The 17,172-nt window shown below is 36.7% G+C and overlaps 1 protein-coding gene across 1 annotated transcript; it reads left to right on the plus strand.

The window, feature by feature from the left end:
* Positions 1-774: 774 nt before the first annotated feature.
* Positions 775-9,216, plus strand: LOC127433419 (beta-2 adrenergic receptor-like). The gene is made up of 3 exons (XM_051685325.1): positions 775-913; positions 3,437-4,799; positions 6,053-9,216. Exon 2 carries the CDS (start codon positions 3,547-3,549, stop codon positions 4,795-4,797), a length of 1,251 nt encoding a protein of 416 aa, XP_051541285.1. The 5' UTR covers positions 775-913; positions 3,437-3,546; the 3' UTR covers positions 4,798-4,799; positions 6,053-9,216.
* Positions 9,217-17,172: the final 7,956 nt, after the last annotated feature.

Below are 17,172 nucleotides of genomic sequence, written 5' to 3' on the forward strand. Positions count from 1 at the left end.
CATTCTGTGCATGATTTCCTGCAAGACAGGAATGTCCTGAGTGACTCCAGCCAGGTCCCCTAAGCAACCAAATTGGCCCGGTTGCTAGGGAGAGTAGAGTCACATGGGGTAACCTCCTCATGGTCGCTATAATGTGGTTCGTTCTCGGTGGGGCACGTGGTGAGTTGAGCGTAGTTGCCGCGGTGGATGGCGTGAAGCCTCCACATGCGCTATGTCTCTGCGGCAACGTGCACAACAAGCCATGTGATAAGATGCTCGGGTTGACGATCTCAGACACGAAGGCAACTGAGATTGACCCGGACTGAGGTGAATCACCACGCGACCACGAGGACTTAAAAGCACATTGGGAATTGGGCATTCCAAATTGGGAGAAAAAGGGGAAATATCCCAAAAAAATTTCAGTGTTCTGCCATGGCCAGCGAAGAGCCCGGATCTCAATCTCATTGAGCACGTCTGGGACCTGTTGGATCGGAGGGTGAGGCCTAGGGCCATTCCCCCCAGAAATGTCCGGGAACTTGCAGGTGCCTTGGTGGAAGAGTGGGATAACAATCTGGCAAATCTGGTGCAGTCCATGAGGAGGAGTCATAAAAATGACGACATACAATAGCGCAAAACACCATGCAGTTACAGCAGTTTTAAAATAAAGACAAGATGTTCCGCCAGTTCACTGAAACCACATAAGCTGACATGGGTAGAAAAGAGGTGCTCGCCGCAGACCACATTTTGTCTGCATCCTTTTGAACACTCTGTTCACAAAGATATTTACAAGCGTGGGAAGGTGCAACGAATTGTTGCACAGACGTGTCAGAAGCATTTGTGCATGACACAGGAAGATAAAGAACTTCTTATCAAAACAAAAACGAGCATAAATTATTCTGGATGATTTGGGACATAAGAGGAAGTAACTTTCTGGGTAAGCTTGCCAAAACTAATTTATTGCATCATAAAGGCATGAATGACATATTTTATGAGCAAGCAGCAGTAGCATTGTTTTTGTGAAGTTATATTGCTTATGACTTATTAAGACTTATGACATTGAAACAACCCTGATAGAATATGCACTGGGTTCAATACAAGTTAAACTCATCTGACAGCATTTGTGGCATAATGTTGATTACTACAAATATAATTTTGACTCATCCCTCCTTTTCTTTAAAAAAAGCAAAAATCGAGGTCACAGTGAGGCACTTATAATGGAAGTGAATGGGGCCCATTTGTTGGAGGGTTTAAAGGCAGAAATGTGAAGCTTATCTTTATATTAAAGCCCTTACATTAATTCTTCTGTTAAAACTCGTGTATAATTTGAGCTAAGTTTTTACAATCTTAATTTTTACAGTAATTTTAGGGTTTTAGGGTTTGTTGACATTACATCGTCATAGCAACAAAGTTGTGAATTTGGATAGGACTATAATTTTACACAGAAAAGGTTAGGAAGTGATTTTATCACACTAAAATCATGTTAACATGAATATTGTTATGACTTGTGGCTATACTTTTAAAATAGTGAGTATTTTAATGTTTACGGATTGGCCCCATTCACTTCCATTGTTAGTGCCTCACTGTAACCCAGACTTTTTTTTATTTTATTTTTTTAAGAAAAGTAATCAATATTATTCCACAAATGCTGTCGATTGAGATTATTTGTATTGAACCCAGAATATTCCTTTAAGTATGCCTTTACTAAGTTAGGATCAAGGGCTCTATTTTCGTGAGTGAGCAAAGTGCAGTGCTACGCGCAACAACCATGCATATCCAATTTTTGTGAGATCGCTAATTCAGTTCCTGCATTTGCAGTTTGGAGATTTTACCAGCAGATGGTAATGAAGTTAATGTTCAAATTCTGAAAGTACAGAAAATCAAATAATGTCCTTGACGATCGCTGTTGAAGCTGTTAGTTGAATCAAAAAATTATGAGATTTGTGTTACGTTTTCTAGCGGTCATGGTTTATTTTTTCAATTATTATTATAATTTTTATTGTTTTTGTAAGTCACTGCAAAAAGGGCCGGTGGTGGAAGAAGTAAATTTTTTGGGGGATTTGGTATGATTTTTTTTTACCACTTCGTTATTTTGATTATATTTTTGTTTTGTTTGAAGTGTAATTTGAATTCAGAAATATTTTGGCTTAATTTTTTTCGTGTTTCAATAAATGAATTAAATTTTTCAAAATCAGTGTTGATCGGTAGAAGTGAAGTGCATGCTGATTCAGTCACTGTTAATACTAGCCATGATTTGCATGCCAGCAGATGAAAATGATTAATAATACTTACAATCTCTGCAATTTATTGGAGCCTACATCCATATCCTGATCCACATTTTCCATGTGTATAAAAGGAACGTGTCCCATTTAACAAGGACGCACAAAATAATGTAAATCCATATTTTTATTCTTCCAATTCATTGCATACAGTCCATTTACACTACCAACTTCTTATGAATGTACTATCTTTGCTTATATTGCTGGTGTTTGACAGAGAATGGACTGTATAAAAGGTCGGAGACGGTGCCAGAGAAGAACCTCCATTGACCAAACCCACTTGCGCTTACACTAAGTGCACACTTGCACAAAAATACCAATACTTCATGGGTATGCCCATTGACTTTGCCCTTACGAGTTGAGGCATTGCGCTGTGCTTAGCGCTTGCACGCTTAAAATAGGGCCCCAAGTGTTTGATCCTTAAGTGTTTTACATCAGTAATATCACAAGTGACACAAAGAGACATTCAACATTTCTCATAGCTGTGCACTACCTTTGGACACACTTTAACTACTATTATATACTATCAAATACTATGTAAAACTATTAAATAACACAAATGATTTATGCAGTGACCAAACATTTTTTGTCAAAACGTTCTTATATTTATGCTTTTTCAAATAGCCACCAATTGCCTAGATTACAGCTCTGCACACTCTGGGCATTCTCTCAACCAACTTCATGAGGTTTCCACATTACTGAAGGAGTTCCAGTGTATTCTGGACACTTGTGACACTTGTTGGTTGCTTTTTATTCCACTATCCAGTCCAACCCCTCACCCAATTTTTAAATTAAACTTGTTTGTAGGAATAATTATTATTTTGTCTACAAAACCAACTTCAAGCATTTAAGCACAAGCCATTAGATCGAAAGGTTTCTAAGATCACGCAAGACTGATAGTGTAAGTCTTTATTGAATATCAACAAGCTTGTTCTCCTACCCAACAAATGCTCCTCCTACTGCATGAAGACAATTAAAGTCTTGCCCAGCTAGTAGACTTACAGTCCTACAGACCTGCAGTCTGCAAGTTTTTATGTAGTGATAACTCATATTTGTAAAGCCTATGTCAACTTTACATTGGAAACGATTGAGTCACATATACCTCCTTGTTGAAGGTGGAAATCATCCATGTTCGACCTTTGTTCTTTGATGTGAAGTCAACTGAGAACTCTCTCTTACAGGTACTATTACTCCAATTAAGACATTTATCCAGCATGCAAAAGACATAAGGACACTGTGAATTCTCCATTTGCAGCTTAGGTTGGACCAAGCCAGGATCATTCTACTGAGGATGTACACCAACAGCACCAGCCTAATGTCCAGTGCAAAGCCACTGCTTGTTCTTTCTCTCGCAATGGTCATCTTCTTCACGGTAATGGGAAACCTGCTTGTCATCCTGGCTATTGCTCGCACTCCTCAGCTCCACTCCACCACCAACATCTTTATCACCTCTCTGGCCTGTGCAGATCTCATCATGGGCTGTGTGGTCCAGCCCTTGGGCATCAGCATGGTGGTGACCGGAATATGGCTACTGAGTAAGACTCTTTGTGATCTGTGGACATCTGTAGATGTGCTCTGCGTCACAGCCAGTATCGAGACACTGTGCGCCATTGCCGTGGAACGTTACATCGCAGTGACAAGGCCCCTGAAGCACCAGGTTCTCCTGGGCAAGCGTAGAGCCAGATACATTGTAAGCATGGTGTGGATGGTGTCGTCCCTGGTTTCCTTTGTGCCAATCATGAATCATCATTCTCGCGAAACTGAAGATGTTGATGCAGAAGCATGTTACTCTGACCCAAATTGCTGTGACTTCATTACCAGCAAGACCTACGCCATCTTCTCCTCTGTGGTGTCCTTCTATGTCCCCTTGGTTATCATGGTCTTTGTGTATGGGAAGGTATTTGCCATTGCGACCAGACAGCTGAGACTCATCGATAGAGAAAAATTGCGTTTTCTGAGTAAAAGTGAAAAAGACTCTGAAACACAACATACAATTGGTCAGTCTTGTGAAAGTCCACTTCCAGAGGCTGAAACGGTTCAGAGTTATAGGCGTAGACCATTGAGGCATGTTCTCAAGGAACACAAGGCGCTCAAGACGCTGGGAATTATTATGGGTATCTTCATTCTTTGTTGGTTACCCTTCTTCATCTTCAATATCATCAAGGTCTTCAAGCGTGAGGTTCCCCCACAGAATGTGTTCCTTCTATTGAATTGGCTTGGCTATGCTAATTCAGGCCTGAACCCAGTCATCTACTGCCACAGCCCAGAGTATCGTACTGCCTTCCAGAATCTTCTAGGCTTGAAAAAACTCAAGCAACTGAATCACAGTGCCTTATACAAACACCTACAGACGCTTGTCATGTGCATCCAAAGCAATGGTTCTGTAAGAATGGATTGCTCAAGTCATGAAGTCCCAACAGTGGTGCAGGCTACAAACATGAGTTCTAACACATGTACAGTTTTCAAAGAGAAAGAGTATTTAGAAACTCAGCCTCACAATGGCTCAACTGTGACACAGATCAGTGTTGCAGAGACAGTTTAAAGGTAAGAGCAAAAACTAAATTGTCCATTTTGGTCTTGAAAGCCTGTATTATTAGCAAGGAAAGAATTATATTACAACTGCTCATACTAAAGGCCAACGTATATTCGGTTTCTAAATGCTGGTATGTAAAAAAACAAAGTATACAAAAAACAATGTATTTAGGGCTAGGGATTACAACAAACCCTTAACCATACATATTAAAGATTTGTGCTACAGACATGAGTAATATCTCAAATCATGTGGGTTGTTGACGAAATGTGTGCCATTACATTTGATTAGACTTACGATTTTTGCTTTTCATGATTTTTCTATAAAATAGGTGAGAAAAACAAATCCCATAAACTTGCATTGAAGGAAGGACCCAAGGCTAGAATATTATAGATACTTGGCATGTGCTCTTTTGACTTGGTCACCTAGCTACCACCCAGAATGTCCTAGCAACCACAAACAATTTATTTTAATTTCCTTTAAATCACCAAAGCAAACCTCCAATTTAAAACAATGTCTCACAATAAAATGTATATCTGAGAAGGCCATTTAAGAGAGATTCTCATGCTTACCAATTCCATATGGGTGATAAATGTGGTCCGTTTTTGCATTTCACTTTTGAACACTCTGAAGCATTCATTTCCTCTTGTGTGCATGAATGGCATGCACACAATTTAAAAAAGTAGCAAATGTCTTTGACTCAAGCAAATGAGATCAGAGTAGTTGTGGTCACATTGAATTCAGGTTTATAAAAACAAGAAACCAAAAAATAAAGAAAGAAGAAAAGTTGAGAAAACAAAAAGATGGAAACGTCTCCAGAATATGCTTGCCTTATCAAGCACCACTAATAATCATTAACATAAATGTAAATGGGGTGAAAAAAATAACATGAGCAGAACAAAACAATCTTTTGGCATACAGATTTTGATTGGCCTGGTTCAGAATTATGGTTCAATTTGTGGATGCTTTAATCAATAACATGCCTCTTATGCCAGAGGGGATTAGATGTCTTTCTAATGTGCGTGCATCAAGTAATGATGCTGACTGCAGAGAGTATTTTGAGACACTGCAGATACAAACACATCTAAGAAAAGTTATCTCGTAAATCTCTCTTATTCTGAAGACGTGCTTTGGTAAAAAAATAAAAATAAATTGTGTGTAAACAACACATTGTAGTACAAAGACATGTACAATGGTATACATAATCACTGTGTGTTCTTTCCCAGTTCAAATGCCTAATGAGAGTATAATTATTTTCCACCCACAGGGTCAGTGATGACAGAAAACAGCATCTGTGGTTTTCAAAGGGACTTGCCCTAGCATTAATGCCTATCAAAGGAGTCAAGTGGACCCTGACTTCATTACATTCAGAACGTGTGCAGGGGCAAAAACATGAAGCCAATAAGAAAATCTTTAAAGCAACAGAACAGAAAACTGATATAAAGAATAAACAGTGACGGTAAAGATTGTTACGCAGGAACTGTGCCATCTCAACTTCGAACAAAATGACAAGGACCTAAAAAGACCTATCTTCTCTTCCCCTTCAAACCATCAAAATAAAATCTTTTGTGTAGGCCTGGCTGCAACATACTACATTTTTTTTATGTACTACATTTCATATAATGAGGAATCGAGATACAAGAGTTCATTATACTTGGACAACTTTGAAAAATGTAACTGTTACAATTCAAAACTGGCTCCCCATTGAAAAAAAAAAAAAAAAAAAAAAAAAAGATTATTTATTCAGACTAAGCTGCAAAAACATCTCATTCTGTACTTTACCAACTTTGGACAGATAAAGAGATTTGAACACATGAATGCCCACATTTGTCATCATTAATCACATCATTAATGCATTTTCGGTATTCAGAAACTTCGGGCGCCCAGTCATGGTGAGGTAATACGTAGAAAGTACAATAGATACTTTTATTCCTAAAACCAGATGAATTCATGATAATGGTGTGTTTACATCACATCAGAATTACCAGAATTACAAGATTCTGACTTGTAAAACAGCGTTGACATCTTCGTAGAACTCATGAAGTTATGTAAAAAGAACCAAAACCAGTGGCCTCAACAATTAAAGGGGCCATGACATGCCTTTTTTATTATTTTTTATATGTTCTTTGAGGTTCACTTATAATATTAGTAAAGTTTTTGCACAAAAAAACAGTCAAATATTAGTAAAACATGATCATTTCCCACCCTCATTCTGACCCTCTGTCAGAAAAGCTTGGTTTTGGTGCTGCTTCTCTTAAGAAAAGACAATAAACTTTATTATTGGCTCTCTGCTCTTGACTGACCTGCTCTCTCCTTGCCATCTACTGCCGACCGCTATTGGGCAGGCTACGGAAGTGATAAGGTAAAGTAGGCATTGATGTGTTGTTGTGTAGATGGTCAGATGCAAATGTCTACCTTTTTTAGCAGAGAGGAGAAAGTTTTGAGTTCTGAAACGTACAGAATGTTTTTATTTGATCTAACACGGTTATTTGAGATAACCGTGATTATTGTTCACTTCAAAATCCAATCATTTTAATGCCCAAATAAGGAAATTTTAAGCAAATATATAAATTCCATGAACTGCGCATTTATGTGTCATTCAGTTGAACTCCAAGCGTCACTGAGCAGATTTCAACCAGAGCCTGGAAGAGCGAGTGAAGCACTTCTCAAGCACTCTGATGTGAGTGCCATCAGCAGAGGCTCGTGCCAAACTCTTATGTAAATATAAACAAACAAATATAAAGTTTGAGAGTGAACGCAAAGAGCTCCAGCTTCACTTTAAACAACTGTGTAATGGCAAATGTTCCTGGTCACAGACGTGTTCATATACGCAGTGTTAATGTCACGCAGTGACACAGAGGAGGAGACACACACTTTATTTCTGTGGAGTGATAAAATGATTAAACAAATTCTCAAAGGTTTTGCTTCATGAGAAATAAGGGCTCGTGGGTTTAATCAAAGAGCATTAAAATAACGTGTGAAAGTGAAGAAATTAGGACAGAAGTATTTTACTCTTCAAAATATACTGTGATATAATATAATATAATAAAAAAATACGTAAAAATTTATATTTTATTTAAAAAACATAATATAAAATATGTGGGTTCCAAAAAATAACAGTGTAAATGTAAAATTGACCAAAAAGAGACATATTTTAAATATTTTGAAATATTTTGATATTGAAAGCATTATTTTCATGTCATTCATACATTTTTAAAGCTTTAAAAGGAAATAATATATCCCTATTTTATTATTTGATTTATATATTTAAAGTTAAATATGTAAAATTGACTTTCTAAGGTGTTTGAAGCACACATGCACCTTAAGAAATATGACAATTTATATGACAATTAATCGTGAAAGCCCTAAAACAGACAATTAATCATCATAATCGCAATTATTTGTTTGACAATTAATCATCAGCCAGATTTCATAATCGTGACAGACCTATTGTAGTCATAGAAACAATTTCTCAGTCCGAGGACTTAATTACGGTAATTCAAACGTGACGTGAATGTACCATTAGAATGAAATGTGTGACAACCATACGCTGTTCTGGCTGTGTGTAGCACCTGCCACACTGCAAAAACAAATAACCATCTTCTATCATTTATGCAAAGTCAATTTTTGAACACTGAAATGCATTTTTGAGTGTAAGGCAAAACATTTGCCAAAATCGCTATATCTATCAAAATATCGTGATATATGTGTATTTTTTGTCCATATTGCACAGCCCTAAATCTAATGCATTTGCAAAGATTTCGCAAAGAGACTGTTGAATGGTTAACTTTAAAAAAAAATATTGGACCAAACAGTGAATCAACAGTTCATGAGTAAGCACTGTATCTCATTTCACCTGTAAAGAGATTGTTTACATTGGAGTCTTAAAGGCATAGCAGCATAAAAATAATTTAATTCTGCCGCTCAGATAAAGGGTGGGAAATGGTCATAAAATCCCCACTAACATCATAAGTGGATGTAAATAATTTTACCTTGGCTTGACACAATTCCAAGTGCTTCGCGGAGATTAAACCTGCACATTCTGGAGTGGATCAGCTTGGAGTGGAATGCACGAAACAGACATTTATTGGCAGTCTTGTACCACACATCAGAGCTTTGTTTACCTTTCAACACTTAAACAACAAGCAAAGAGAGCACAATGTTAATTCTTTTGCATGGTAAACATGCAAATAAGGTCATGAAATCATGTCATGTCATGTCATGAGTGTTTGGGTTTGGATATTGGTGTTTGGATCATATTTAATTCACTGGTCTATCTCTAGTGTTGCAAATTTCTATTGATCTTTCGATCACAGCACTATGAGTTGGCTTTACCTCTCTTCTTTGATCTTGACAGTTATGAGTAAAAGTTTGACAGAAAATTAATTTAATAAATTATTGCATGTACTGCACAAAATATTTATATATAAAAAAAGCATGTCATACAAGCAAACCTGTCTGGAGTGTGGAGTTCTTTTCATAGAGCACTTTGTCAAATTGCAGGGCTATGTGGAAAAATGGATTCAAGGATGGATTTGAGGAACAAAACAAACACAAAACAGTGTTAAACTGTGTAGACTGTATCTTCATATTCATTCAGTTAATGCAACTTTTTATCAAGTCAAATGAGTCTGTTTAATTGGTCTTCATTCAATGCGAGTTTCATTTTCATGTGCACGTAGAGACAACCACATGGTCAAATTCTGTAATACTGTTCAAATGATGAAAGAACTGCAATTAACTGCAATCTCACAAAAGGTCAGAACTGCATCAAAATTCTGGCCTTTTAAAAGGGGTTGTTTTGCCTCATGTGTTCTTCAGTCTGAAATGTGCATACTAAGGATAGGTCTGTTCATTTCAAAATGAGATCCAAAAATTTGCCAATTTGGAAGCTTGATTTCAATACTGTCAATCATAATGAGAACGTAGTTTAAATGAAGAAATGTTTTTTTTTTGAGTGTGTGTGTATTCATTTCTAGCTTTCGCAGGAGGTTCACACAAAGGAGGCTAATATCCTAATACTACTTATTCTGAACAAAACATCTGATGAAGGAGAACATGATGTGATATGTTTAATGTTCAAAATAGCATTCTAAACATATGATTTCTGCAGCATGTGTACTGTTCACAATATGCAAATTTTCTGTATGAACACTTTCTGTATGTGGCCATGTGTCCGTGTAGAGTACTACTGTTTGAAATGTTTATCGCTGCAAAATGTGTACAATGTCACATGATATTTCTAAACAAATTGTTGGCAGTATACAGTGTATACTACACAGTATACATAAAGTAGTATGCAAGTATTCTATTAAGAACTTAACTAATTTCTCTGTACACCCCCTTTTTCAGCTCAAAATAAAATAGTTTCAGTTCATGAGAAAAGGAATTGGAAAATCTCAGGTATAGGTATAGTTCAATAAAGTGTACTTTTTCACATATTAAAAAAGAAAAAAGTGGTCAGTGTACATTGCACACTATGCAATATGCTGGAATACTCATACAAAATATGAATAGCATTTTACAATAAGATTCCATTCATAAACATTAGATAATGCATTAGGTATCATGGAATAACTAAGAATAATATATTTTTACAGCATTTAGTAATCTTTGTTAATGTTGGTTAATTAAAATACAATTGTTCATTGTTAGTTAATTTTAGTTCATAGTGCATTAACTAATGTTAACTTTTGATTTTAAAAATGTATTACTATATGTTGAAAATAACATTAACTAAGATTAATAAATGCTGTAAAAGTAGCCTTTTGTTCATGTTAACTAATGTTGGTAACTAATGTAAAAACTAAAATAAAAAAAGGAACATAATTGTAAAGTGTTACCATAATATGTCATACTAGACGTCGACCGATAGTGGATTTTGCCGTTACCGATAACAAAGGTGGTGAAAAAGGCCAATAACAGATTCATCGGACAATAGTTTTAAAAACTGATTTATAGAATGTTGCACAGAAACACTTGCTTAGCCATTCCATACTATGACCAAAAGTCCAAAATTAATAAAATCCCAGATGCAGTGTATTGTGCAACCAAAACCCCAGTAAAAACCAGAAAAAAAAATAAGATTTGGAACATAACACATGACTATGAACAAGCCTGAAATACACTCGTTTCAGGACTCTTATTTTGAAATGACAGAAACTTGGTTCTGTTACAGTACTGTATATTTAACTATTTAACAAATTAAGCTTTTTATAGCATATACACTGATCAGCCACCACATTAAATCCACCTGCCTAATATTGTGTAGGTCCCAATCGTGCCGCCAAAACAGCAGCAACCTGCATCTCAGAATAGCATTCAGAGATGCTATTCTCCTCACCACAACTGTACAGAGTGGTTATCTGAGTTACCGTAGACTTTGTCAGTTCAACCAGTCTGTCCATTCTCTGTTGACCTCTCTCATCAACAAGGCATTTCCATCCGCAGAACTGCCGCTCACTGGATGATTTTTGTTTTTGGCACCATTCGGAGTAAATTCTAGAGACTGTTGTGTGTGAAAATCCAGTTACAGAAATACTCAAACCAGTCTGTCTGGCACCAACAAACATTCATGCGATCATCTAACCGGGCAATTGTGTAGCAGCAGTGCAGTGCATATAATCATGCAGATATGGGTAAGGAGCTTCAGTTAATGTTCACATCAACCATCAGAATGGGAAAAAAAAATTCTGGTGGGGCAGTGTCACACGTTATATTCCTTTTTTCCTTTTATTGGTTTAATTTTTATTGAATGCTTGTAATATAAATAACAACATATAACAAATAATAAAACAATACATATATGCTATATACAAAAAAATTGCAATATTACAAGTATGAGGGATGACATGAAGCAGAGAGAAGAGGGAAAAAATGGAAAGCCTAACCCAATATAATTCCACTATTCATAATGGAATCATATTTCTGTGTGTTATCAAGAATTGCAAAAGTGGGGGAAAAAATGTCAAGTATAAATAGCCTTAATGTTAGCTATACACTTCCTGATTTAATTTGGGTCGTGCCCATGCATAATGTTTACATCCCTAAAATCTCAAATGTATTGGATTATATATGCACTTAAATAAGACAGGCAAAAATATACTATTAGCATTAATCATGAGCTAGCATATGCTACTCCTCAAGCTTCATAAGAGAGTGCTTGACATTACTGCCATTTAAATAGGCCAAGAGTTGAATCACAAGAAAATATAAACAGCATAATAGATAGCACCAGATTTCGAACCCTGCTAGGCCCGAATATGATATTATAAGCTTGGACCAGCAACTGAAATGGCACCCAAAAAAAAAAATGAGTGAGGTCTGAAAATTTCAGTGAACACACTTTTGCTAACCTTATTATCAGTGTTAAAGGAATAACTACTTTTGGATATAAATTGCTAGGAATAAACAATGCTACTAACATAACTAAATTTTTCTGAAGTGGGACAATAGCTCAGCTTTCAAAATAATGATGTTTTTAAAATAACACGCTATGGGGGTCGCAGACGTGTGAGCGGCGAGCTCTATGCACTTTTGTGTCATAAACCAGTGAGATTCGATACAGCCTGTTCCATAACTGTTCTATGACGACAATATGTAAAAGAATTCAAAATCCTTGGGCTCTGGAGACATTAAAAGACACTTACATGCTCAAGCTGAAGCCCCTGAGCAGCAGGTCTCAGACCAGGGACTCAATTTGGCCAGTGAGGTGAAAGAGATTCAGTGTCAACTGTCGAATATGTCGGTAATGTTAATGAAGGTCGTTGCTGTCGTTGCTGTCTGTTCTGGCTCGGTGATCCGCTGAGGGAGACAGGCCCTGATCAATTCTGGCCAAATTTCTGAGATCAACCGATAAAGATCTTGTGTTATGTGGGAAGTAAAGGACAGGCTTTCTCAGAAGAACCACAAAATTTTCTTGTTCCCAGACTTTGCGAATTCGACGAGAGAAACGTGATTGGTTCAAGGAATGCAAGAAACTCTTACATCAACGGAAGGTCATTTTGCACTGATGTTCCCGGCCAAATTGAGAAAAGATGCAAAGGATGGCCGCTCCCAACAAGCATTGTCCTTTATAAAGTCAATGGAATGAGTAAGTCTTTATGTGGTGCTCACGTTGCAGCCAAGTGGGCCTGACTCACTGAACATTCACTTGACCGTCTGAGGAAACTGGGCGCCTTTTTTGTTTCTTTTTGTGCTGATTCCGCCTAGCAGCTGGAGTTTGTTTTGTGTAGTAACACTTCTTCGGGACAGTGTTGTGGATGAATCTGCACGTTCTTTGTGCTTATGCCTCCTACTGGCTGGAGTTTGTTTTGTGGAGTATTTTTTGCAGGACACTGGAGTGATTAGGTCATCTGCTGCACTCATGTAACAGCCAGCTCACTGAACATTCGTTTGACTGCCTGAGGAAACTGAACGGCTTTTATTTTTTGTGTGTGTGCTGGTTCCGCTAGAGGCTGAAGCTTGTTTCGTGGAGGAACACACCTTCAGGTCTGTAATGTGGATGAATCTACATGTTCTCTGTGTTTATTCTGCCTTTTGGCTGGAGTTTGTTTTATAGATTTTCTTCTGTTATGTAATTCTGTCTCACAAAATTTGTATAGAAACACCGGACTTGAGCAATCGGATGGCAAATTTGTCACAGGGGCTCTCGTTGGCTTTGAGTTGGGGGACAAGGCAGGGAAGCTTTTGGCTAGATATGTAAAGCAGAGAGAGTCTTTTTCTACCATTTTTCTGCAGTGAAATCTGCTGGTGGTGAAATATTTACCTCGGCCATTGATATTAATAATGCTTTTAAAGAATTCTATCTTGATCTCTATAGTTCCACGTCTTCGTCTTCTGACGAAGATATAAGAAACTTTGTGGAACCATTAGATCTCCCTAAACTGACGACTGAGCAAAAAAATTCTCTTGATTCTGAGATAATCTTGGAGGAGCTTGGAGAGGTAATTAAGGCATTGCCAACAGGCAAGGCTCCGGGGCCAGATGGCTTTGCCGTGGAATTTTTTAGATCTTACGTTACAGAACTGCTCCACTTTTGCTAGAAGTTTATACGGAATCATTAAAGAATGGAAAGCTTCCGCCAACCATGACAAACACATTCTTAAAACGGAGAAAGATCCAAGCGAGTGTAAGAGTTACCGTCCAATTTCCCTGATCCAGCTAGATGTAAAAATATTGTCAAAAATGTTGGCTAACCAATTAAGTAAAGTTATGACATCTCTTATACATATAGATCAGGTGGGGTTTATTCGGGGCCGCAGCTCATTAAGTGTTTCATCAATATTATGTGGTCAGTGGCGAATGATCAGACTCCGGTCATGCCCATCTCACTTGACACCGAAAAGGCGTTTGATATGGTAGAAGGGGATTATCTTTTTAAGATTTTGGAAATATACGGGTTCGGGAATACTTTTATTGGTTGGATTAAGTTACTTTATAGACACCCAGAAGCGGCGGTGCAAACAGATGGATTAATTTCAGATTATTTTACTCTTGACAGGGGCACGCAGCAGGGTTGCCCTCTTTCCCCATTATTTTTCTGTCTTGCCCTGGAACCATTAGCAGCCATGATAAGAAAGGAGGATGATTTTCCAGGGGTGATGGCGGGAAGTGTGGTGTATAAGCTTTTGCTTTACACACATGATATTTTATTATTCGTCTCTGACCCCACTAGATCTATACCTTGCCTCCACAGAATTGCCCGCAGAATTGTTCGGGGGAGGGGTTTAATGTATATAATTGCTTCCGTATTTTATGTTGTGGATGGAATCAATAAAAACTGTTAATAACACAAAAAAAAAAAAAAAAAAATCATTACATAAATATTGAGAAAAGCAAAAAAAATATATATATATATTTTTTTTTTTTTTTCCACGCTACATCACTGTTTGTTAAAAAACATAGCGTTACTTTTTTACATTTTTTTTTAATTTTGTCACATAACTCAGCACAGGCGCCGATCCCGTGGGTGCTGGGGCGCTCGAGCACCCACGGGATGGCCGAGCACTCACGGAAAAGCACAAGATATTCCTATTTCCTATAGAGAAAATTCATGGGGAATTAAAATATTTTTTTATATATATTTCAAAAAATATATCTAATAAATATTTCTCAGCCTTGACCCAAACCAGAAAGCTCTATTATTAATTAACGACATAAAAACGTTTGATTTGAAGCAAATAATTTTCAAAAATCGGAAAAAGCGATTGGTAATTGGGAACTTCAATGATTGGTGGATCTCACTTATTAGAGACTGCGGTTCTGGTGGGAGATCTAGACCTAGAAGAATTATTTGTTAGATTTTACGAGACACAACTGCATATTGAACTCTTGAATAATGAATTCATCAAGCGCACCGCCGCATGGAGATTTGTAATTCAGCAGGCTGAGCATGCACAATCTTATATTCCTTCTTTTTACTAAGGATAAAAATGTTTAATGGGCATTTGTTGCATGCGTGGAAGTCTTTGTGCACGAACCGTGCACAAATTACACTGCTTTGTTCACACTGCAGGAAAATCCGATTTTTTTCAAATACTATTTTTTTAGACTGACTGATCAAACTGCAGGTTATACTATGTGGACAGATTTTATTTGTTTTCTGTTCAGTCTGCAGTCGCTTTTGATTGCATGTCCACATTAGTTGACATAGTAATGATGCAAACTTGCATATGGTCACCATATGTGAGAGTTCATGGATGTTTTTTCATGAGGGCATCCAAATATTAATACATTCTTCACAGAAAACTGCTTAAAAAATGGAAGAGGTGGCATATGCAATGTTTATTGCTGCTAATGTTTACAACTGACCCATTTTTGCCAGATGCCCCGTATTTTATCCTACGCCTAATGTCCCGTATTGAAGGCTTTGTGTCCTGTATTGAAGTAAAAAAGGGTCTGAGAGCGAGACTCTTGAAGAGGACTCACATCCTTAATTGAAGCGCTCAAAATGCTCAAGTGTCCCGTATTGCGTGAAACTTTCAACCTTATTGCGTTGTGGTGGCTTGCAGCCGTTGTGTATAACCGCACATTAGAGCATCTCTTTGGGTGAGTAAAGCCAATGTCTGTACTATTTTAAAAGTCTCAACACCTGACAAAACAACTCATCGTGCACAAAAAAAGAAGATTCATTATTTTCACACTGAAATTTCATGAGATGCAACTGGCTGTCAAACACATACTGAGCTACACATAACATATTAGATACACATAAGCTACACAAAAGCTACACATATGTATTTTCTCATACAATGATTGAGTCTAAATAGATGCACAATCTATCTCATTTCAGTAGTACACCCAAATGATAATAGTCAAATCATACTGTTCATGTTTTGTACTTGCTATAGTTTACTTCAATGTTGTTTCTTCCTCCTATAGCAGTCAAATGTACATCAAGTCAATCACTGAAACAACAGCGCCACCATGAGTAAGAAATAGCATGTATATATGTGTGTACATGTATATGGGATACTGATACAGTAATTCACAGTTGTTGCACAGAAAATCAACCTGATATAGTAGTCATTTGTATAAATATAGTACTCATTTGTCTTGTAATCAGTGTTGGGGAGTAACAGAATACATGAAACGGGATTATGTATTTAAAATACAAAAAATAAGTAACTATTCCACTACAGTTACAGTTTAAATCATTGGTATTTAGAATACAGTTACATTCAAAAAGTATTTTGATTACTGAAGAGATTACTTTGCATTTTATTGTCATTTGTTTCATTTAATATTTAGTCCTTTCAGATGGAAAACATTTATACATATAAATGATGCGATCCAAAGTGCATTTGAACAGCAGTGAAACACTTTCTTATGATGTGTTACATTCATACGAGCAGACAGAGAAGTAAGTTTGAAGTAAGTTTGGAGCAGATAAAATAGAAATAAACCTTGTGTAAATTGTCACCTTTACGCTAAGATAAAATGCCATTTCTAGCCATTTTACATGCACGTGTTACCAGGCACAATCATATATTTTATCAAGACAATTTATGTTAGATCATTATTTCTTTTTTTCTAGTAAGACCTTTGATATTAGGGCAAAAATCATATTCTTGATAATAATTTTTGTATTGTTTTCCTGTAAAAATATCTACAAATCTTTAAAACAAGATCAGTTTGATTTATCTTGTTTTAGAAACAACACTGCATAAAATATTTAGGTTTTTCAGAGAATGTATTTTTAACATGTGTATTTTGTCTTACTGTACTGGCAGAGTTTTTATAGTCAAAACAAGTGAAAAAATCTACCAGTACTGAAGAAGTAATCCAAAGTATTTAGAATACGTTACTGACCTTGAGTAATCTAACGTTACAAATTACATTTTATATAGATATATATTAAATATAGATATGAAATAATCATAAATA

This window comes from Myxocyprinus asiaticus, chromosome 43 (assembly GCF_019703515.2).
Source record: "Myxocyprinus asiaticus isolate MX2 ecotype Aquarium Trade chromosome 43, UBuf_Myxa_2, whole genome shotgun sequence".
Classification (NCBI taxonomy): domain Eukaryota; kingdom Metazoa; phylum Chordata; class Actinopteri; order Cypriniformes; family Catostomidae; genus Myxocyprinus; species Myxocyprinus asiaticus.